Source organism: Lissotriton vulgaris, chromosome 5 (assembly GCF_964263255.1).
Source record: "Lissotriton vulgaris chromosome 5, aLisVul1.2, whole genome shotgun sequence".
NCBI classification, from domain to species: domain Eukaryota; kingdom Metazoa; phylum Chordata; class Amphibia; order Caudata; family Salamandridae; genus Lissotriton; species Lissotriton vulgaris.
In genome coordinates this window covers 1065225550-1065250128 of record NC_141693.1, presented here as the reverse complement: position 1 = coordinate 1065250128, position 24579 = coordinate 1065225550, and the positions used below count along the sequence as shown (strand labels likewise).

Below are 24579 nucleotides of genomic sequence, written 5' to 3'. Positions count from 1 at the left end.
CTCTGCAGAGACACTGCGATCCCACTCCTCCCTGCGTGTAGACATACCACATCGCGGTCGTGTTGTCCGTCAGGACTTGAACCGACTGACCGCGAAGGGAAGGAAGGAAGGCCTTGAGAGCCAACCGTATGGCCCGTAACTCTAGAAGGTTGATGTGAAGCAACCTTTCCTCTGGAGTCCAAAGACTCTTGACCTCCAGATCCCCCAGATGAGCACCCCACCCTAGAGTGGATGCATCCGTTATCACTGTGGCCACCGATGGAGGTAGCTGAAAAGGCTTTCCTTGAGACAGATTGCCTTCCACGCTCCATCAAGACAGATCCTCCGCAGCTTCTCTGGAGATCTTGACTGACTCCCTGAGATCTCTATTGTGCTGATACCACTGCCTGCGGAGGCACCACTGGAGGGCCCTCATGTGCCAGCTTGCATGGTTGACCAACAGAATGCAAGAAGCCATCAGACTGAGCAGACAAAGGACCTTCAGGACTGGAACGACCGCTCCATTGTGAAATAAAGGAATCATTTCCTGTATGTAGCGAATTCGTTGTGGAGGAGGAAATGCCCGACATACAGTTGTATCCAGTACCGCACCTATGAACAGGTTGCGCTGGGAGGGCACCAGGTGAGAATTGGGTACATTTATCGAAAAACCCAACCTGTACAAAACTGAGTTGTGACTTGCAGATGATGGAGCACTTTCTCTGGAGATTCCGCTTTGATCAGCCAATCATCCAGATAAGGGAATACCAGAATCCCTGACCTTCTGGGATGTGCAGCCACCACAGCCATCACCTTGGTGCAGACTCGAGGCGCAGTAGTAAGACCAAACGGAAGGACCGCAAACTTGTAGTGTTGCGGTCCCACCGTAAAACGGAGATACTTCCTGTGCGACTTCAGGATTGGGATGTGAAAATACGCATCCTGCAAGTCGATCGACACCATCCAGTCTTCTTCCAGCAGCGCCTGAAGAACCTGTGCAGGGGTGAGCATCTTGAACTCTTCCTGTTTCAGATACAAGTTCAAGATCCTGAGATCCAGGATTGGACAAAGTCTGCCATCCTTCTTGAGGATCAGGAAATACCGGGAGTAGCAACCCTGACCCCTATCCTGCTCCGGAACCACCTCTATCGCGCCTCTTCTTAGCAACGCCAGGACTTACTTCTACTGGAGCAGCAGGTGGTCCTCCGAGCAAAAGCCTTGTCAAGGAGGGGAATTGGGAGGGAATTCCCGAAAGGGAATTGCATACCCATTCTCCACGAGATTGAGAACCCAAAGGTCCAATGTGACCGATTCCCAATCCCGCAGAAAATAGGTAAGCCGACCCCCTACAGGACCGGCATGATCCGGAATGGCGGATCTAGGGCTGCTTTGCTGTTGTGGGAGGGGAGTGGGTAGAGGAAGAGGAAGATGAGAAGGAGGAGGAGGCCTGGCGTCCCCGTGGACGAGCTCTTTGCCTGACCCTGTATAACTTATACAGCGGCTTTTGTTGCCTTTGTTGCTGCTGCTGTTGGGATTGTCTATAGGGACGAAAGGAGGACCTTCCAAAACCCCTCTATCTCTTGCTCACAGAACCTCTGGACTGTAGACCCAATGATCTGGCTGTAGCCCTGCTGTCCTTAAACCTCTCCAATGCTGCATCAGCCTTTTTCCCAAAAAGGCCTGAGCCGTCAAAGGGCAGATCTAATAATGCAGCTTGGACGTCCGTAGAGAATTCAGATGACTTCAACCAGGCAGCCCTTCTCGTAGCAATTGAAGTCCCCATTACTTTAGCCACAGAGTCAGCAGTGTCAAGACCACTCTGAATGACCTGCTTTGCAGCAGCTTGAGTGTCAGCCAACACCTCATTAAAATTTTTCCTGTCCTCTTTCGGAATCTTCGGGACCAATTGCCTTAACGAGTCCATCAAGGCATGAATATATCTTCCCATTAGACATGTAGCATTCGTGGACTTAAGAGCCATACTCGCAGAAGAAAATATTTTCTTAGCAGTCTGGTCCTGCTTTTTTGACTCCTTGTCTCCAGGCACCTGAGGAAAGGCCCCAACAGATTTTTTCTAACAGGCCACCTGTATTACCAAGCTCTCTGGTAAAGAATGCGATGTCAAAAAGTCCGGGTCACCAGGCGCCACCCTGTACCTTCTTGCAACACCCTTTGCAACAGCAGGAGCCGAGAGGGGTCTATTCCATACTTCCAAAATAGGCTCCGTCAAAGCATCATTGAAAGGAAGTATGGGTTCCACAACAGAAGACGGAGAATGGAGGACCTCAGTCAGCAAATTAGACTTGAACTCAGCAGTAGGCAGAGTCAAATTTAAGAGTTCTGCAGCCTTTTTCATGACCACTTGGTACGGTGCATTATCCTTAGAAGGGGCATCCGAAATGGAGGACAACTGCCAGTCTGGCGAAAACTCCAGACCACTAGCCTCCCTTAGGTCATCAAAATAATCATCCTCCTGCAGCTCACCTTCCTCAACTTCAGCCTCTCTATACCTCTAATCCTTCAGAAGATGTTGAGCATCACGCCCTGATCTCTCCTTTAAGAACGGCGTCGACAGATCCGCAAACGACTCCGATGGAGCCGGATCCGGATGAATAGGACGATGCTCTCGAGATCGGGCCGGCGCCGGTGACACAGGTATCGGCGTCGAAGACCTCGGCGGCACCGAGAAATGCCATGGCGTAGTCGATACTGGCATAAATGGCATAAATGGAGCTGGGGCATAAGACTGGGGAACTCCCAGGTTGTATGCCAAAGGACCCATGGGACCCGCAGGTGCACCAGAGGGGTACATAGCTCTCGAATAGACACCATACATCGCGTTTAAAAACTGTTTAGGGTCTTGACCTGGGCCCGGAAAGGGTGGGTATGGGCCCACAGGATGCTCTTGAGGAGGTACCGGATTCGTCTTCTCTTCTCGGGCTGATGAGCCGGAGTCGCCGAACCCTCTGGTACAGGAGCCTCTTCTTCCTCTCGAACTGGAGATCGAGACGGCGCCGGAGAGGGATTCGACACCGGAGCCGGTGAATGCTCCGACGACTCCACAGGCAAAACCTCACCAACTGGATCCACAATTGGAGAATGCTCTTTACGACGTCTCCTACCTGGCGACTTAGGCCTCGAATCCGAATTCTTGCCTGAGTGATGTCGAGACTCATGCCTTCTCTTCTTGTGCTTCTTCTTCGAAGATCTAGAAGCATGCCCAGACGATGACTTCGCAGGCGAAGCCGTGCGAGACCTTGACCTCGACTTCGACCTCGTCTTCGATCTCGACCTCCTCGAATGCGACCTCGAAGACTTCTTCTCCTTTTTTACCCTTTAACTTGGCAACCAGTACGCCGATGACATCATATTATACATCAATGACATGTCGGCAGATATGGCCCCCCTTCCAACAATATTCAATACTTTCCGGAACATTTCGGGATTAGGGATCAATGACTCGAAATCTAATGGCTTTTGCTTTAACTCCCCATTAAACGATACACACATAGAGTTCGAGCCCCACTATTTTCAAGTAGCGTCAACGACTTTCAAGTATTTAGGGATACAGATGTACCGGAACACCCGAGACCTCCTGGACGGTAACCTGGGTAAGGCGATCACTGCACTCAGGACACAAATACAATTTTGGAATACACTGCCCCTATCGATAGCTGGGAAGGTGGCAATTGCAAAGAAGGTGGTACTGCCTAGATTACTGTATTTCTTCACGAATCTACCCCTTCTGGTCCCGATTAGTTTTTTCAAGACCATAAACACGTTACTAACGGAACTGATCTGGGGTGCAGGTAGACGACGAATCAGTATGGCTAAGTTGCAACTACCCACAGACAGGGGAGGCATGGGAGCACCAGATATGATCGCATATGGTTACGCTTGTCAGCTCCAGTGGTTAGCCTACTGGTTAGCAGGGCGCAACCTGCTTGAAATAGGTATGGCGGAGGTAGACAAGGACAGGGGCACTATACACAGGCTGCTGCTAACAAACGCTAGACTGCCGGCCGCAGCGCCATACCTCCTGGGACTAGCTATCAAGTGCTGTAAAAAGGCGGTTCAATACACCAGCGCTACATCATCCTATGCTCCCACTATACCCCTGCTGGGACTTTCACTGGGCGACGGAATACTATCAGAACTAAAACTCAGGACTTGGCAGCAAGCGGGTGTCCTACAAGTGGGAGATTTCTTTGCGGAGAATGCTCTCATGACCCACGCGGACTTCACACGGCTGCATCACACCCCCATCACGTTATACTTGCTACACGCACAGGTTACACAATACATAACTTCGACCTGGGCACGAGATGGGACGGAAACGCCAGCGAATCCGCTCCTCACAATGCAGTACTTGATTGGGACGGGCAGCCACCTGACGAAGTGACTGACGGTCGGCATCCAAACTGGTAGAGCGATCACACTACAGCCCACACGGGAAAGATGGGATGGTGATATGGGCCACGAAATTGGAGATAAGGATTGGGTAAAGATACTCAGGTTCCCTAAGAAGGTGTCACGTAACCCAAAATTCAAATTCATCCAATTGATGGCCATGCACAGAGCATATCTCATTTCACACAAATTACATGTCATGTTCCCAAGCGCAGTGAGTACAAGCCCTAGGTGCGGAGCGGATGATGCCAGACTGTTACATATTTTATGGGATTGCCCGAGGCTCAGCTATTATTGGGCGACAATCCACAAAACTTTAGGGGCTGTTGCTCCAGGTAGGCCCTACGCATCACCGCTGTACAACCTGCTAGGAGTAGGCCATAAAAAAAGAAAAGGAGCGGAGCAACCTGTGTTGTTGATCTGGCATTACTGCTTGGTAAAAGGTTAATAACGATGCGCTGGAAGTCGGCAAGACCTCCGGATGTGGAGGGATGGCATAATGAGATGATGCGCTGGGGAAGGGCAGAAGGGATGGAAATACGAAGGGAGGAATGTAGAGGTCTACGGAAAACACACATCTCTCTAGAGTGGGATACTATGATGGCGGACTTTGAGGTATGTGCTGACTCATTCTGAGACTAATGTCATGCGGCACTGGCATGCCCGCTATGAGATGTGAGATTATATTGTATACTTGTCAACACGATACATAGGGGGAGTTGTGGCACTGTGAGCCAGAACAGAGGGAAGTGTACTTACGAGAGTCACCACGTCAGCAGAGAGAACAGAAATGTTTATCACGTAATATACAATACGCAGTTGTCTGGAAATGTTTTGAATTTGTCCTGTGGATAAAAATATGTGGGAACTGAAAAGTGCTAATGGGGATTGGGAGGGGTAGAGTTGCAAAAGGAAGGGTGTTTTCTAAAAAGTAAAATGGAAGATAAGTTTTTAAATGTACAGTCGGTGGTATAATTTCGCAAATTCTGTTAGTTGGTGACAATATGACTGTATGACTGTAACAATGATAGGCTGCAAAAAAATTGGCAACCAGAAGCTTAGCCTCTCATTCACGAAGAGCCTTCGGCTTCATCTTTTTACATGAAGAGCAACCTTGAACATCATGGTCCGAACTCGGGCACCAAATGCAGTCCTTATGCAGATCCGTGATCAACATCATCCTTCCGCATTCTCCACACGGCTTGAACCCGGTCTTCTTTGAGGACATCTCGACAGGTGACAAAGAAGCAAGAAGACACTAGCAGAAACAAACAGTAACAAAGTTACCAAACAGCTACCGAGGATCCCTCGAAAACCGTTCGCGTCGACAACGCGGAAAAATGGGAACTGATGTCATCACGCCGACGTGGTCCTATTATGGAGTCGGTGACGTCAGCGGAGCCGCGCGCGATGCCGTGCTTCTGTGACGTCGTCCACGTCGGCGCAAAGCTACAAAATGACGTTCCGTATGTTGCTGACGCAAGGGGATATTCTCAAGGTGAGGAATCCACTCGCAGATGTATCCATCAGAAATTGATTGTATAACTGACTGATTAAGTGTATCTTAGTGAATACATGGGTTAGTGAGTAATGTTTAAACATGTAAATATCGGTCTCAGACTCCCACTTTGTGTAGAAGTGGCTGCATGGGTTGGTGAATAGCTACATGAGTGTCTATATGGGTTATTAGTTGTTTTTTTGAGTATCAGTATGAGTGTCTGTATGGTTGGAGGGTATTACTAAGTGCATAGATGCATGAATGAGTGACTCACTGTTTGTATGTGGTGAATACAACATGTGTGCAGGACTGTATGGGTGGATGAGTATGTGTATGGGTGTGTAAGTGAGTGAATGACTGTCTCAATAGTGTCTTTATGAGTAACTACATATGTTTTAAACTAGTATATGTGAATATTGGTGTATATAAGTGAGTATATGTGAAAGTGAGAGATTGGAAGAGTTCCTGTATAAATAAGTATGTGTTTCGATAAGTGATTGTTTAAGAGAGTAAATATGTGTAATTTGCTGTAGAAGTAAGTATGGTGGTGTGTGTATAACTGTATATGCAAGTAAATCGATTTTTGCATGTGTGACTATGTGTTTGAGTAACTCTATGGATGAGTAGCGGTGTGTAACAGGATGAATAGGTGTATGAGTACATATGATAAGTGAGTACATGTATGAGTGACTGTATAGGACTGTTGGTGAATGAGTGGATGTGTGTGTATATCTAGGAATTACTGAATAGGTTGTTGTAACTGGTATTGGTATGTCCATTGTTTTGAAAATGTTAGTTTCTATTTTTGAGTGTGTGTATAAAAGGTAATATTAGGGTGAGAGGAGGTCTGCCACTCTATCACAAGGATGATGTCATGAGTGATGTCATTTGAGATGTCATCAAAGATGTCATGAGTGATGTCACTGACCATGTCATGAGTGATGTAATATGTGACGTCTTCAGCAGTGCATTGCGGGCGCGCTAGTTTTAGTTAGCTGAACTAACTATAACGGGAGAATTTCAATGGTTTTGTACGAGTGAAATGTTCAACTAACTATAGCGCCCCTGAAACCTATGGATTTTTCAGTGAATTTCTAAGGTTTTTTAAGTGCTAATTCCTAACTATAACGTGCCTGAAACTATGTTTTTTTCAGTGAATTTCAAAGGTTTTTTAAATGCTAATTTGTAACTATAACGTGCCTAAAACCTATGCTTTTTCCAGTTAATTTCAAAGGTTATTCAAATGTTAGTGTCTAACTATGCCTACAGAGGTAGGACATGTGAAGAAAGAAGAAAAAACACAGAGAAAGAAGAAAAAGGAATGCAGAAAGAAGCAACAGAAGTCCTCAAAGACGAAGAAAAGTGCAGGAAGAAGGAAGACATGCAGAAAGAACAAACAGAGGAGCAGAAAGAGGCCTTGTTGCAACATCATCCTGTAACCTCAACTTTTTCAGATGGGTACTGGTGGTAACTGACTCTCACTAACCAGTCCTAAAACCAGTGTTATGCTAAAAGACACTTAGAATACAGTTAAAACACCTACATACACTAGGGAACACTATGTGTTGGGGTACCCCTGTGATTACCATGGCCTCCTCTGTAAGACCCTAGTACATAACAGGGCAGGGGATTAAAACTACCTCTTAAAATGCGCCACAGGCCGCATTTGCACACTGGTGAAGGGAGGGGGGAGCTAAGCTGACATGTGCAAACACGCCCTGTGGCCAACTTAATTTGGTGGATAAAGTCCCTCTTGAATCCTGAGTGTCCCTTGGGTACAAGTAGCCCACCAGCATCTCCGTTTGCGCCACAGAGCTGCGTTGCAGAGAGGTGTAAAAATGGGTATGGCCTGGACCACTTCTCTGCAACGCAGAGCAGTGGCGCTTACTGGAAGGACCTGGTGGGCTAGTTAGCTCCAAGGGGCCCTCAGGATTGAAGGGGAATTATTTCCCCAACTTAAACGCACCACAGGGCGTGTTTCCACATGTCACCTCAGGCCCGTCCCCTCCCTTCGCTCCTGTGTAAACGCGCCCTGTGTCTGTTTTAAGTTGGGAGATTAAGTCCCCTTGAATCCTAAAGGTCCCTAGGGTCAAATTAGCCCACTAGGTACCTCCAGTAAGCGCTGTTGCAGAGAGGTGTAAAATGGGGTACGGCCTGGACCACCTCTCTGCAATGCAGCACAATGGCACTTACTGGAAGCACCTAGTGGGCTAGTTGACCCCCAGGGGCTCTCAGGATTGAAGGGGAATTATTTCCCTAACTTAAAACACACCACAGGGAGTGTTTTCACATGTCACCTCAGGCCCCGTCCCCTCCCTTTGCTCCTGTGTAAATGCGCCCTGTGTCTGTTTTAAGTTGGGAGATTAAGTCCCCTTGAATCCTGAGGGTCCCTAGGGTCAAACTAGCCCACTAGGTACCTTCAGTAAGCACCACAGAGCTGCGTTGCAGAGAGGTTTAAAAGGGGGCGTGGCCTCTGAACACTTCTCTGCAACGCAGCTCCCTGGCGCATACTGGAGGTACCTGGTGGGCTAGTTGGCCCTCAGGGACCCTCAGTTTTGAAGAGGAATTAATTCCCCAACTTATAACTCGCCAGGGGGAGGGTTTGCACAGTGGTGAAGGAAGGGGGTGGCCTGAGGTGAAATGTCTGCAAACACGCCCTGTGGCACACTTTAAGTTGGAGAATTAATTCCTCCTCAATCCTGAGGGTCCCTGAGGGCCAACTAGCCGACCAGGTACCTCCAGTATGGGCCAGAGAGCTTCATTGCACAGAGAGTTGTTCAGAGACCACTTCCCTTTTTAGAACACTCTGCAACACAGTTACGTGGCGCTTACTGGAGGTACCTGGTGGGTTAGTTGGCCTCCAGGGACCCTCAGGATTGAAGAGGAATTAATTCCTCAACTTAAAAAGTGCCACAGGGTGTGTTTGCACACATGTCACCTCAGGCCCCGCCCCCTCCATTCACCACTGTGCAAACGCGCTCCGTGGCACGTTTTAAGATGGGGGATTAACTCCCCTTGAACCCTAAGCGTCATTGGGTGCAACTAGCCCACCAGCTACTTCCATTAAGTACCACAGAGCTGCGTTGCAGAGAGGTGTAAAAAGGGGCGTGGCCTCAGAACACCTCTCGGCACCGCAGTCCCCTGGTGCATACTGGAGGTTCCTGGTAGGCTAGTTGACCCCCAGGGACCCTCAGTATTCAAGAGGAATTTGTTCCACGTCTGCAAACATGCCAGGGGGCGCATTTGCAGAGTGCTGCAGGGAGGGGGCGGTGTGGCCCCCTTCTTCTCCTAATATTTTGCCCCTGGGGATCCCTTGCCCCAGGGCCTGACCCCTTTTTTTTTTTAGATAATTTTGGAAGGGGGCCACGTGGCCCCCCTCCCAAGGCCATAATTGGCCCCGTGGACCCCATCCCCTGGGCCGTCCTTTTTTCTCTCTAATATATATATATTTTTTACTTCTGAGGATGGGGGCCGCGTGGCCCCCTCCTGTGCCACTAATTACCCTGGGGACCCCATACCCCGGGGCTGACCCTCTCCATTGGGGACCATGGGGGCTCTCCAATCTCCCCACGGTCCCGCCCGCTCCCCGCGTCCTGCGAAGATGCAGCTCCCTGTGTGAAAAAGCAATCGTCTTTGGTATTTGGAAGAGAGAGCAGGTTTCCTGCTCTCTCTTCCAAATACCAAAGCAGTTTGCTACGGCAGAGCGGGAGCTACAAGTCTCCTGCCCTGCCATAGCAAACTACAGTGTCCCGGGGTGGACACTGCAGGAGCTGGCCCTGGGGGTGCTGGTCCCCAGGGCCAAGACAGGGCTCCAGGAGGGGGGCCGCACGCCCCCTCCCCCAACATTCAAAAAAGCCCCGGGGAGGTGATGGTCCCTGCGGCTGGATAATCCGTCACAGACCCCCCAGTTATAATATTTAGAGCCCCAGGGAGGTGGCAGTTCTCAGGCGTGTGGGGGGCTCGAGTCCCCCCTCCACAGGTTATTTATGTATTGGACCGTGCGCCCCCGCATATATTGTCATAAAGCCCCGGGGGTGGCGGTCCCCAGGGCTTGGGGGGCTGTGAGCCCCCGCACATAATTTTATAAAGCCCTGGGGGCGGCGGTCCCCGGGGCTGGGGGGCCCCTCTGGGCCCCCCATTACATAACAATATTGCACCCGGGACTTGGCTAAATAGCAACAAAGCGTGGGAGCCTGCGCTTCGTTCTTTTTTTTTTTCTCGGCAGGATCTGCGCACCCTGCACGGAATTTGCCTATTTTAAAAAATAATAATTTTTGGGGGCCCTGGGGGGGTCCTTGTGGACCCCCTTAGCAGGCCTAGGGGTCAGGGTGTTTCTACCCTGCCCCCTTTTTGCGTTTTGCGCCTTAGTTTGACTGATTTCTTGTGCCTCGGTTCTACCGATTTACAAAAGGGGGTTTACAAAAGGGGGTGGTGATGAACAGAGTGTCTGAATTGAGCAGACCACTCTTACCCAGTCCAAAGATCAGGGCTTGATCCATCACCGTTATTTATCTCACTGCCCCATCCCAGCTCAGAATCTGGCTATATGCAAATCAGTCTGTCCCTGGCCCAGTGCATCATGGGAACAGGGCAGACTAAACTACCAAGCCAATTCTTTACCAGAAAGGAGACAAGCTACAGAGGCACAAGATGGCTGCCAACACTTCCTGGTTTGAAGTGTTGACAGCCAATTACCATAAAACCCGTGATCGGGAGGGTCGCGGAGGGTCGCGGATCCACCGCAGCCATAGATATCACTATCTTTATTCCTTAATTTCTCAAAAACTACTGAACGGATTTACACCATTTTTCAAAAAGTCGCTTTCTTAGCCAAGCAGTACCTTTTTGGCAAATTTGGTGTCATTCCGTTCAGCAGTTTTTGCTATAACAGCATCTAAAGTTTCCTATGGGAAAATGATTTTTTCACCACTATTTTTTTAATTTCTCAGGAACTACTGAACGGATTTACACCATTTAAGAAAAGGGTGCTTTCTGAACCAAGGGCTACCTTTTTGCAAACTTTTGTGTAATTCAGTTCAGCAGTTCGGGCTGTATCTGTGCCTAAAATGTCCTATCGGAAATAACATGGGCAAAACGCGTTTTGAAACCCCCTTTTTTCTCGGCCCCCGCTTGACGATTCACCCTCAAACTTTCAGGATAGGAGCGGACTGGAGCGCCCCACGAGTTTTGAAAATTTGGCGAAGATTCGTCAACCGGCGCCCAAGTTATTGGGAATAGAATGTTGTGGATTTCCTATGGAAAATATGTCCTAAACTATAACTACCTACTGGCGCCCGCAATAAGTGTAAAGAATGATGTGAAGAGCATGTTGAAAAATTTGGAGAAAATGCTTCGGACAGAACTAACAAAATGGTGGGAGATGAAGAGTCTAGAAAAATACAAAGAAGTGGGTAGAGTACCTCGAGGACTTAGAGTACTTAATGCCCCATCGTTTGAAAAACCTAATCCATTAATGCTAAAAGAATGGGCCAATAATAACCTAGAAGCATCAATGAACATGGTATCGATTTTAATTAAGTATGCAGAAATCAATAGGCAAAAAGTAGTCAAGGAAATTGACAAACTTAATGCAATACTGGATGCTCACAACCAAAAAGAACTAATTCAAAAAGGTAGTGAAGATATTGACATGAGACTAAAGAAGCATGAGGAAACCATTAAAGCACGAAAATTTTTAAAGTTTGCTCGTGATAAAATCGATTACGAGACAGGACGAGTATTCACATTCTCAAAGAAATTTGACAGTGCAAAAAGACAAGCCTTAACCCCCCTGAAAACACCAGCAAGTAATACCACAGTTCAAGCCAATATTGATCCATCCAGCTCAGAGGCCAGTTCTTTAAGTAGCAACTATGAATACGACGACAGCATGTCTAACAATCAGCTATTGAAATTACCCACTGACTACACACCATCAGAGGAATTGGGGTTTCTTATAGAAGTCTGGTGCCAAACACTTCGCTCGTACATTCCAACGAGGAAAAACAGCGACGCAACAACATCCGCAGAAAACAAAGGCGAAAAACCCAAAGGCAGATGCAGAGGAGGCATGGGCAGGAAATGGCCCCAGCAATAATTGAATCAAAGATATCTGATAAAACAGTGATCAATGTCTCTAATGTCGAACTTACAATTGCAGAACTCCAGCTTCTATCCTTGGGCCTCTCATTCTGTCCAGGTAATAACTTCAAATACCCCAAATCGCGGGTAAATGTATTTAAATTCATTTGGAAATTGAAGCTTATGAAACACTTCAAACTAAATAAAGTCAATGAAGTAGTGAATACTAGCAGACCCACTATGACAATGGAAGAACATCTACAGGTTTCTGACATTACCCTATGAGGTGCATACATGCATTAGCAGAAGAACATGACATTACCACTAATTCTAAATAGCAAGATTTGGCTGATCTAGGAATGCAAAGTAACAACATAAAAAATGGGACCCTCTCTGTGTTTAGATTGATGACCAGGGGAAAGAGAGAGAAACAGCAATATAAGCATACAAAAAATCCCCCCTCGGCCAGTTCATACTTACATAACCAATTTCATCAAATGAATTTATTTACCTTCTGTAAAGCATAGGTGAAGCAACAACAAGAGTTTCATTTTGTATATTTTGTTTATTTTCTTTTTTTAAAAAGAGTATCAAAAGATATATATATATTTTTACTATTTTGGATCATTTTTTTGTATATACTTCAAGTTCATAAATATCATTTTAAATTCAATTCAATTACAATTATAATCTTCACAGTGTTATTAGAAAACAATCCTTAATATAAAACAGAAACAATACAACCCTGCCATCCACACATCAACCAACAATCACACTGACACATTCATACATTTTCCACATTTATTCCAATCCCAACAAAAAAGGCTGATTCTAAGGTTTTGAGTGACACAGATGTTGTTCGTGTCTTGTTCACGCCAGGTCTACGCGCGTTTCGGTGGGTTGAGACCACCTTCCTCAGGACCAGACTAGAAAGAGTATTTACTCTCTCTTCCTTAAGTGTGTGCAGGGTACCTTTCGGTAAGATAGTTGCCTGAACTATCTGGGTTCTCATGTAAATAAGCTTATTTTCACAGTCAATTCAGTAAAGAGATCCCCGAGTTGTATCATGAGTACCTCACTCAGGGAAAGTTTCTTATCTTGAGTTGTAGAGGGGAGGCAAGCGTTTCGTTGTTTAGCTTTTTTGGAGAGACGTCCTGATTTTTAAAACGGGAAGATGTACTTCTCAGTCCTTTATTTTATGAATGTAAATGATGCCATTTTCAAACTAATTTGGTTCCTTTCTTCCTTGGTGGCTGCAATCTTGCTGAGATGTAGTTTATAATCCGTTCGGTCGTCTTGCCTCATGCCGCTCGTGCAAAATGATGTGGACCAAAGTAACTACAGCGATCCAACCCCCTCCCGACCTCCGTCAGTCTTTATGCCCATGATGCCAAAGGACGCTATCGACATTTTCAGTGACTGCGTTGTGGAGGATCTAAAACAACTTAACAGAACTGTACTGAAAAAAGAAAAACAATGCAGATACAAAGAAAAACAATACTCTACACTAATGCGCAAGTTACAAAACAATGACAACATCGTCATCAATAAGTCACATAAATGGGGCAATATAGTACTCTGGCCTCGCGATCTGTATATGCAGGAAGCAGAAAGACACCTAGGCGATTCAGAGTGCTATAGAAAGGCTGCATTCAGTGATCTCAAACGCATCAAGCAATCCCTTTTTAAAGAACTTTCCCAATGGAAAAGAATGGGGCTCCTTAGTAAAAATTTGTTTTTTTTAAATGACTATCCTACTACACCAGTACTGTATTTTATCCCTAAGGTGCACAAATATACAACTCCATTACCGGGGAGGCCCATAATATCGGCACAGAAGGGACTATTGGAACTTATTTCCAAATACGTCGATTACCTCCTTCATGATTACGTAGAGGCATTACCATCTTTTATAACTGGATATTTCCTATCTAAAATACAGACAATAGAGTGGAAACAAGAATATGTCTTACTGGAGGAGCTACGACACCAACCAAGATGGCCGCATAGTCTCCCGGCTCCGCTGACCTCCGTCCTACGCTCGCTTATCCTGTCGAATATCCTTATCTCCTGCCCCGGATTCGTGTGGGTGAACTAGTCGGCACCCCGATGGTGTGACCACAGAATTTTTCTGATGTTCTGGGGTGAAGTGACATCGAAAATGTTTTGAGGCCTAACCCAGACTGGAACTGGAATTGGTCTCAATTGCTGTTCTACCCGGGTCCAAAGTGAACAACAACGGACTGAGGAGAGTGGTTTGGTCCGGTCCTTGGAACTTTTGAAAATTTCTCTGGACTACTTTGCAACCATCTGCTGCCTGGTGTTGTACCTGAGGTGAGGTGACGGTTGACGCGCGGTGCTGCGTCGCGGGGGGCCCCGGCCCGGAGGCCCGGCACTAGCACCGCTGGTGCCCCGGGGCGGGGGTCCCGCCGCGCGTTGCTGCGTGCTGCTGGCCCGTCCCTCACGTCTTGATTCTGCTCCGGCGTATCCTGCCCTGGAGGGGTGCTTCCCCGTGGGGATCGTTATGCCTGCGGACGTACGGAACTTGGCGGAACGGACTCAATGTGGCCCTTCCTTGCGGATGGTAATGGTGGAACTTGCGGCGCTTCGCGCGACGATGAGGGCCCAGGTCAATTGTTTGCTGTCGGCAGCAGATGGGATCATAGGACCGGGAGCAAGCCCTGACTTGATTTTTGAGACCCGGCAGCCGACTTGCCTCCTGTTGGGCGCCCTAGTGGCGCGTTTGGACCCAGTGCTGGAAGCTGTGCCTGCCCCCGAGGAAATGGAACTCATTGTGTGTGCTGAGATTGGTGACTCTCTTACGTGCCCGGAAACATCGGTCCTACAGTTATCGGAACATTCTACTGCTTCCCCCATCCTGGACACTGTTGGCCCACACTATAACTTGTATCGGAACGCGTTGCACCACCTTCCCAATCGGTCTCCCAACATGGCGGATGTAAAGATGCTTGGCTTCGGAGACGGGGAGGGGCATTGTTTGTGCAAGCTGTGTGCTTTGGGATCTGCTGTTCCTCTCCCATTTGCTGGCCCAATCTTCGGCTGCTACTGTGTGACTTTTGACTTTCCGGGGATGGGGCTTTACTTATCCGAGGGACTTGGCAGCTTTGATAGACGGGGCCAAGGCTGAGATTGTGGGTTGAATTGTTTACGATGGATCTATTGGTAACGGGACTGCTTCATTAACAGACGGATTCCGGGGCGGGAGGTTTGTGGTTCCCCCCGGGGTATTTTTGTACGGTGGACAACTTTATTTGTGCTGGCTTAGGGGGGCCCCCTTTGTTAGGGCGGGGGGAGAGACCGGGAGTGCAGAGACTATTGCCCTCCTCCATCTCCCCGTTGGGTGGGGTTTCCTTTCTTTCTCCTTTTTCTCTGTTCTTCTATATTTCGGGTTTGGTTCTCGGGCGACAGGCACACTGCTGGGGGGGCCGTAGTCATCTGCAGGGGTGCATGGTGGGGGGTTGGGGGAGGGGATTTTTCGTTTTTATTTTGTTTCTATGGCCTTTGTTCTCTTCTCTTATCTTCCTTTGTCTTTTTCTTTCTCTGGGTCAGTGCAGTGGGTTTCCTTTGGTATCAATCACTGCTTTTTCATCTGTGCCTCAATTTTCCTAGTGTACTCTGGGTTTTAGAGTAAACAGAACAAGGTGGCTGGACAGGAAAAATTCATATCATAAATAACAGAAACGCAGTCAATATGTACTACGTAACCGCGGAATTTATGTACCAAAACAAATTTATTTTCTTTTTATCTAGTTTATCAGAATTTCAAAAACACAAGGACAAACCAAAGACTGTCACGACAGTGAATTCATGAGTACAATATCTACAAATATACAAGTTTACAAATATACAATACTTACAAAGTGAATAAAGCAAAACAAATAAGAACAAATAGGAAAGACACACCAATAAACAATGAAATAATTCAGTATTCAAAAATCAATTGCATTTATATACAGTGCAAAAATTCGTGCAAAAAGCAAGGGTACAACCAGTCCATGGGACTATGAGACCAAGCGACAGGCGGGGGCAGATGGAATGGGACGCCTGCCTGCCTGACAGAACCCGTGGTTCAATGTTTATATTGGGTTGCAAAGCTAGGATCCAAAGTAGTGGACAAATTCTTTACCTAGATGCACCCTTTTGAGTAACCACAGGGTGGAGGTGTCGACGCGTTTCGAACCAGAGTATTAAAGGTTCTCTTCAGGACGGGGACTGGGAACAGTGAGTCTGCACGAGGCAAGGAGTATGCCGTGGTGTCGGTAATTCGCAAAGGATGATTGTTTCTGTGGTTAGCCAAGTGTTAATGTCGTAGATGTGTTGCCCGCCACGCGGTGCACACTCGAAAGAGGGAACGGCTCACATTTTAACTGTGTTGTCTTTTGAAGGCTTAGTGCGCGGCTTTAGCAGATTAGGGCGTCTGGTCACAGAGGCCAATTTTGAGCCGGCGGGCGGTTTCACAATGAACCGGGACTTGTATTGGAGGAGTCAATCTCTCGCTTCAGAGGGATGTTCCCTCTGAAGCGAGAGATAGACTCCTCCAATACAAGTCCCGGTTCATTGTGAAACCGCCCGCCGGCTCAAAATTGGCCTCTGTGACCAGACGCCCTAATCTGCTAAAGCCGCGCACTAAGCCTTCAAAAGACAACACAGTTAAAATGTGAGCCGTTCCCTCTTTCGAGTGTGCACCGCGTGGCGGGCAACACATCTACGACATTAACACTTGGCTAACCACAGAAACAATCATCCTTTGCGAATTACCGACACCACGGCATACTCCTTGCCTCGTGCAGACTCACTGTTCCCAGTCCCTGTCCTGAAGAGAACCTTTAATACTCTGGTTCGAAACGCGTCGACACCTCCACCCTGTGGTTACTCAAAAGGGTGCATCTAGGAAAAGAATTTGTCCACTACTTTGGATCCTAGCTGTGCAACCCAATATAAACATTGAACCACGGGTTCTGTCAGGCAGGCAGGCGTCCCATTCCATCTGCCCCCGCCTGTCGCTTGGTCTCATAGTCCCATGGACTGGTTGTACCCTTGCTTTTTGCACGAATTTTTGCACTGTATATAAATGCAATTGATTTTTGAATACTGAATTATTTCATTGTTTATTGGTGTGTCTTTCCTATTTGTTCTTATTTGTTTTGCTTTATTCACTTTGTAAGTATTGTATATTTGTAAACTTGTATATTTGTAGATATTGTACTCATGAATTCACTGTCGTGACAGTCTTTGGTTTGTCCTTGTGTTTTTGAAATTCTGATAAACTAGATAAAAAGAAAATAAATTTGTTTTGGTACAAAAATTCCGCGGTTACGTAGTACATATTGACTGCGTTTCTGTTATTTATGATATGAATTTTTCCTGTCCAGCCACCTTGTTCTGTTTACTCTGTTGTTGAGATCCGGGCTGGGCAGACGTAGGATCCAAAACCTTCACTGCTTCACACTCTGGGTTTTAGGGCAGCTGACTAGCAGGCGCGAATTGATCGTAATATTTCTTCATATTCTGAACCGCCTGTTTTAGCGCCATTGATTTGACCGCTTACAGTTGACACGTTTACTATTCTGCCTGCCATTTTTCGCTGCTGGGAAATTGTTCTGTACCTGATCCTTCCATCTTATACTATAAAATGAGAACCTTTTATGTCCTGTTTTTCTAATTGTGCTATTCAGTGACTAAGAGTACGATAGCATGGTGATTCAGCTCCCCGAGGTGCTGCATGTGATTTAAAATTTGCTCTATGCTCATCTAACTGCTTAGCGGCCAGCCCCGGGGGTTGTAGGCCCATACTTGTATTTGCTTGAAATGTCAATAAAGGTTTTAAAAAAAAAAAAAATGTGTCTTACTAGTTATGGACATAAGTTCACTCTACACAAGCATACAACATGTTGATGGAATAGCAGCTATTAAGCATTTTTTATCTAAGTGCAAGAGTGAATATTATCAGCACAATGAAATGCTTTTGAGTATCGGCTTATGTCTGAATAATATTTACTTTTTCTTCAACAACAGGTGCATCAGCAGCTGCGTGGTGTGGCAATGGGGGTATGCTTTTCTCCCAGCTATGCGTGTCTCCACGTTGGCTGGTGGGAGGAGCACATCCTCAGAACCACCCACAAGGAACTGTTCGAAGCACATGTCAGGCAGTGGTGGCATTTTATCTACGACATATGTGTAATTTGGGAGGGTTCCATTGAATCTGCATATGAATTTGTCAAAGTTATGAACAACAATGACCTCAATCTAAGGTTTACAGCTGAAGCTAGTATAGAAAGAGTACAATTTCTAGATGTTGAGATCTATATTCAAGAAAATGCCATTCACACAAAACTACACAGATAGAGCACTGCAGGCAATGCAGTGCTACATGCCAGTAGCTCCCACCCGAATCATCTGATAAAAGTATACCCTACAGGGAATTCTTAAGGATAAAGCGCATTTGTAATTCAGATGGTGACCTTAAGAATTGTCAGAATGAGGCGTTCCAGAGATTCAGGATTCGTGGGTACAAGGAGAGTGATCTGAAGATGGCCATGACTAAAGCAAATAAACCAACTAATAAAACAAACATAGCTAGTTCTATAAGCACAGACACTTCTAGTATGATCAACAGAGACCAATCAAAACAATGCAACATTGTGAGGCTCATCACATCTTACAGTAAGCAAGAGAAGCAACTGAGAAAGATCATATACAAAAACTGGCCCATTATAAAAACAGATCTGACTATGTCACAATTTGTGCCAGAATTACCTATGATTACTTTCAGACGTGCCCCCTCTATGATAGATGCGCTGGTAAAGACTAGTCCTGAGATTGCAGGTACATCTAACTGGCTTTCAAATGGAGCAGGATTTTTTAAATGTAGCTCATGCAGAGCGTGTAAGTTTGGGAAAAACACTAACACAGTAACAACCGCGTTTGATCCTAAACCAATGAAAATCGCGAAGCTACTTACATGCCGCAAAGAGTTTGCAGTCTACGTATTAGAGTGTTCATGCAAACTCAGATACGTTGGGAGTACCAAACTACAAGTGTTTAACCGCATACTGCAACATTTGAGAGCGATAGTGAACTCTGATCCCAGTTACCCGGTGGCCAGGCACTTCAAACATGTACATAACCATGATCTCAAAGAACTAAAGTATTATGTAATTGATTCAGTGCCTAGAACAATAAGGGGTGGTAACAGGGAGAAGAAGCTTAGACAGTTAGAGTCTCACTACATAGTAGTACTCGATACAAAAATTGCCAAATGGTCTCAACACCGGAGAGGAACTACATTATTATTTATGAACTATAAGTTGCACTGACTCCTGGGTTGTGTCTGTACTGTATTCTGTATTATATTCATTTTATCGCACCATATTTATTACGTGGTTTTAGCCTAGTTTTAGACGTGGTTTTACTATGGGTTTTAGCTGGGTTTCCAGGTTTTAACCTCTAGTTTTACTAGTCTTATACATGGCTGATGCTGGGGTTTTATTATGTGCGATGTTACAGGGGTCTTTTTGCTAGTATTGTCTGTTGATTACTGGTCCAAACATGTCTCCCTATTTATGTGATCAGTAACTATTTTTATAAGAATTGAATTACATAATGTTTAGCACTGGCCAAGGATATCGGAAAAATAAAAATTATGAATTACCTATGGACATGCTCACAAATTGCACTGAAATTGATGGACCATGACATGAATATTGCACTTGCACTTTGACAGTAGGTAGATGAAAGATGGTTTTAAAGTATCTCACTGTCTTATCTTTGAGAGTGTTTACAGATATGCTTTTTTAAATAACTGGTGACTTTTAAGGACTAGATCATATTTTATTAATATTTAGCACTAGCACTTTAAAGTTCACTTGAGATGTATTTAATTTATATATTTATATATATATATATATAGCTGCCTGATATTACAATCATTGTGATGTTCATATTTTATGAATTTGGATTGTTAAGGTATTTCTTCTAGCTCCTTGCTTGTAGAATAGGCGGGCAAATTACACAAGTTTTTTTTCAATGTTTGAATCACTATTTATTGCTGATTGGCCCTTGGCAAGTCATGTGATCAAAACAGTGTTTCACTGTCGAAACGCGTCATGCTGGGCACTTGCTGTCAATGAGAAAGCAGAAATCTATGCAATAAACCGCACAAAATCAATCAAGACACGCTGTGGTCCATACCTGTTTGTTGGGGAATCCGGGCAGGGACAGCCAAAACAGGAATACCTGGAGGAGAAGGGGTAGAAGGCAGGCCTGCAGGAAAAAACGTGAAGAAACATGGTTGGGGAGAGAGGCACGTAAGTAACAGATGGGTCATGTAATTCTAACCCCATAGCTATGAACCCAAGAAGAACTCAAGAGACAAACACTATAGTCAACTTGGCAAACATCAATCTGACAGTAGCAGAACAGCAGCTCTTATCCTTGAGTTTATCTTACTGCCTCAAATCCAATTTCAGCTACACCCAAACAAGGGCCGATATAAGTTTATAAGGAAACTTAAACTGAAGAAATATAATCATTTAAGAGGTAGCCAGCAGGACCCTGGAAACCTCGTCCAGCTGATCACCGATATAAGCCCCCAAACTTGGCTATATCAGACCTGGATCGGTTACAGGACCTACATGATTTGGCAGGAGGGGTGGATGCGACAACCAGTACCAACAGGAGTCAAGCAAACCCCATTTGTTGTCATTGTGAAGTACTAGAAAACTGTACCAAATGGGTAACCCCTTTTAAAACTAAATCGAGGTTTGTACCAATCATGGCCCGAGACTCCAGATATGTGTTCAACGAACAAATCGCAGCACAAGTCAAGAAATTAAATTCCATTGCCAACCAAACACAAAGGAAAATCACCTATCATGAAAGACAATACTACCTATTGATCGCCAAATTGAAAAAAGAAAATAATGTGATGATACGTAATTCAGACAAGTGCGGAAACATAGTTTTATGGCCATTAAAAGAATATTTGGAGGAAGCAAACAGTCCACTAAATGATAAGGAATGTTGTAGGAAGAACTCTCCATTGAAGTATAAATACACCCATGAACTCTTTTTTTGCACAGCTTCTTGCTTGGAAAAGCTTGGGCTTCCTAAGCTGGGAGGAGTTTAAGTATCTCACAAAAGAGCATCCCGCCATCCCAGTGATGTATTTTATCACAGATATACATAAATGCATCCATAAACCACCGGGTAGGCCGATTTATTACAGCTTGTGACTGCCCATTGGAACATGCATCCAAATACATTTACTTTTTCCTGCAGGACTATGTAAAGCAATTCAAATCGTATGTCCAGGACACAGGGGATTTTTTAAGGAAGATCAAGAATATTCAGTGGAAGCCTGCGTATCTACTTATAGCTCTAGATGTTTCATCTTTATATACATGCATTAGAAACAAGGATGGAATGTGAGCTGTGGAATACTTTTTATCAAATAGACCTATCGAGTATGCACAGCACACTAAAATGCTTCTCGCAATGTTACTTTTTTGCTTGGAAAATAATGTATTTCTTTTTAACAGCCACATGTATCAACAATCACAGGGAGTGGCGATGGGGCCAGCTTCTCCCCCAGCTATGCCTGTTTAATTATGGGCTGGTGGGAGGAGCTGGTCCTGATGCAGCAATTCAAGCAAATATGTTCAGTTAATATTGTAACATGGCTGAGGTTTATATTTATTTATTGTATGGAATGGTGATGAATCAAGTGCTAAGGATTTTATTGAACTGATTAACAAGAATGATATCAATTTACAGTTTACCGCGACTTTTAGTAAAGACACTGTGACATTTTTAGATGTAAAAATGTAAGTAATCAATAACTGTCTGTCCACTACATTAAACAGGAAACGGACATCAGGCAATACATTGCTACATGCTACTAGTGCGCACCCACCTTATTTAATCGAAAGCTTTCGCTACGGGGGAATGCTCCGTATCAGGCGTATATGTAATAATGATCAAGACACTAATGAGAAGCAAGCAGAAAGCAGAGAAAGTTTCCTGGCCAAGGGATATAGAACTGAGTTAGTGGATGCAGCCATAAGAAGATCTAAACAGCAGGCAAGAGATGACTTATTGTATAAATCCAATACTATGGAGAAAACCAATGCAAATGATGAAGCCCAGCAACCGACTCGGCTCATTTTAACTTTTTTCAAGCAAGAAAAGCAGCTAAGAACTATAGTTAGGCAAAACATGCCAATAGTTAGGGATGACCCTGTGATAGGCAAACTTCTACCACCCAGCCCAGCAATCACATTCAGAAAAACCATGAGTATGGGCGATGCTGGTGAATAGCAGCCCGGAGAATCTCAATAAAGTTTTGTGGCTAGCAGCCCGGAAGGGATTTTTTAAGTGCTCCTCATGTAAAGCGTGCCAATATGGCATAAATGCAACTACATACAAAACAGCATTCAACAGCAAGTCTCAGGATATTAAACAGCACCTGACTTGTAAGTCTGAGTATGCTGTGTATATTTTAGAATGTAGCTGTAATTTAAAGTATATTGGGAGCACTAAGTTGGCCGTACATAAGAGAATCCTCCAACATATCAGGGCAATCTTAAACAATGATGGCACCTATGCAGTGGCAAGACATTTTAAAATATGCCATAACAGCAGTTTGAGTCAGCTCAAATATTATGTCATAGAGGCTGTCCCACCACAGAAAAGAAGAGGGGATCGTGAAGCCAAACTTAGATGCCTGGCAACCAATTTCATATTAGAGTTTGACTGTAAACAGCCGGGAGGCCTCAAAACTAGCGAGGATCTCTATACCTCTTTATGATTTAATACTGGTTACGTCTATGCACAGGTACCAACTGGGAGCAAAAGTGGGTCTGTACTGACGAGGATATGGTGGTATTAACACAAAAGTGTATATCTTAATGAAGCTTTGGGAATACCATTATAGGATTATACATGTGTATTCATACTACCCTCTTTTGTTTGAATCTTTTCGGCTTGCATATCAACTGATGAAATTTTCTTCGTGCCATTGCAGCATTTGAAATTACAGTAGAGAATTTTTATAAGGATTTTTATGGATCTTTTTGTTTTTTTGGGTAGCAATTTATTTGTATGTATATGTATATATTTATTACTATTAACAGTTGGTTTTATGGATTATATTTTAAGGATTTGTATTTTAAACAAACCAGGAATATTTATGCATATAGAAAGGGATCAACTGTGAACAAAAAGTGATATATATAGTATATTTATAAAATGCCCCTTGTACATTTGCACTAGCTAGAATTTTACACCTTGCTGTAGTATATATTGTCTTTACTCTGAGAAGCCTGGGGTAACAATTATGTTTGAAATACAAGGCACCCGGAGATTAAGGATATTTAGAAAATGCACTTTATATTCACATTAGACACTTTTTCATAAGCACATATTCACTTTAATTATTTATTTGCAAATATTTGTTTATTATTGATCCCACAGATAAAAAGGGAGTGATACGCTAGAAGCTAGATAGGCAGCAATTGTATTGATGCACTAATTAGCTTCATTTAGGAAACACTATTAGGTTTCTATATACATATGTTTATAGTTTGTACATAACAGTTATGGAGTGATGATATACACATTGTACTTGGTTTTGTTCAATAGGGGTTGTAGGGTTTTGCACAATGTAACTTTAGCCATAATGTTATGCATTAGGAATTATGCATTTATGCAGATGTCATGAAGATGATTATTAATATGGTGTACAAGCCATGAGCCATTAGTGCGGGATTTCTTTTTTACATGGCGAAAATGTAGTATTTAAGCGAGAAAATACCTGATGCAATCTATTTTCTATGTCTATGATTATGTTCATTGCACTTGCACTTTAAAAGGCATTACGAAACGCATCATGGAGGACTACATGGTGGCAATAAACTGAAAAAAATACTGCACGAATTACTGGGTCTACGCTCGTTTGTTTCCGAAGGAATCGCTCGAGTGACTCAGAGTTTTTTCATAGATATATATATTTATATTTATATAGTCCCTTTATAACAAAGCGTCAGTGGTGCTTCGAGTGTCCCTCTACTAACATTGAGTACTGTGGAAAAGCACTGGCCTAAAATGAATGACACATCAAAAGTTCAGTATGTCATTCCTACATTCAACTTTCATGTTATCTTCAAAGAGCCCTAATTCTAGAATTGTTACATTTATCCCTTTTCCTTTCAGGCTCGAAAAGAGATTGTTGAGTTTCAGCCAGCTGTTGGCCCAGAGGATGAAGAGGAAGTAGAAGAGCAGGAAAATACAGGCCCAGGGGACGCTTGGTCCTTGATTGGAAGCCAAAGTGATAGTTATGGGGGTAATACCTCAAACCTGTATGACCAGATGGAGCTGCACACTCGAGAACAGAAAATAAATCAGATAATATTACTACAAGTAAGAGTTACTCTAGATTATTAGATACTTACATAATAGTATTGATTCACCACTCAGAGAATACATATTGTTTTTGTGCTAGTTCGTTGCTGTTCTTAAATTCGCAAGCACACAGTGTTCAATATGTATAATAGTAATAATGTGTAGGGGACCAAAGTTTTTCTTGGGAGCTA

The 24579-nt window shown here is 44.6% G+C and overlaps 1 protein-coding gene across 2 annotated transcripts in view; it reads left to right on the top strand.

The window, feature by feature from the left end:
* CFAP43 (cilia and flagella associated protein 43) overlaps nucleotides 1-24579 on the top strand; it is a 922989-nt gene that overhangs the window by 513712 nt on the left and 384698 nt on the right. For both annotated transcript variants that reach the window (XM_086922745.1, XM_086922746.1), the window contains one exon: nucleotides 24200-24406. In XM_086922745.1, the coding sequence (XP_086778871.1) occupies nucleotides 24200-24406 (207 nt within the window). The remainder of the gene's footprint in view (nucleotides 1-24199; nucleotides 24407-24579) is intronic.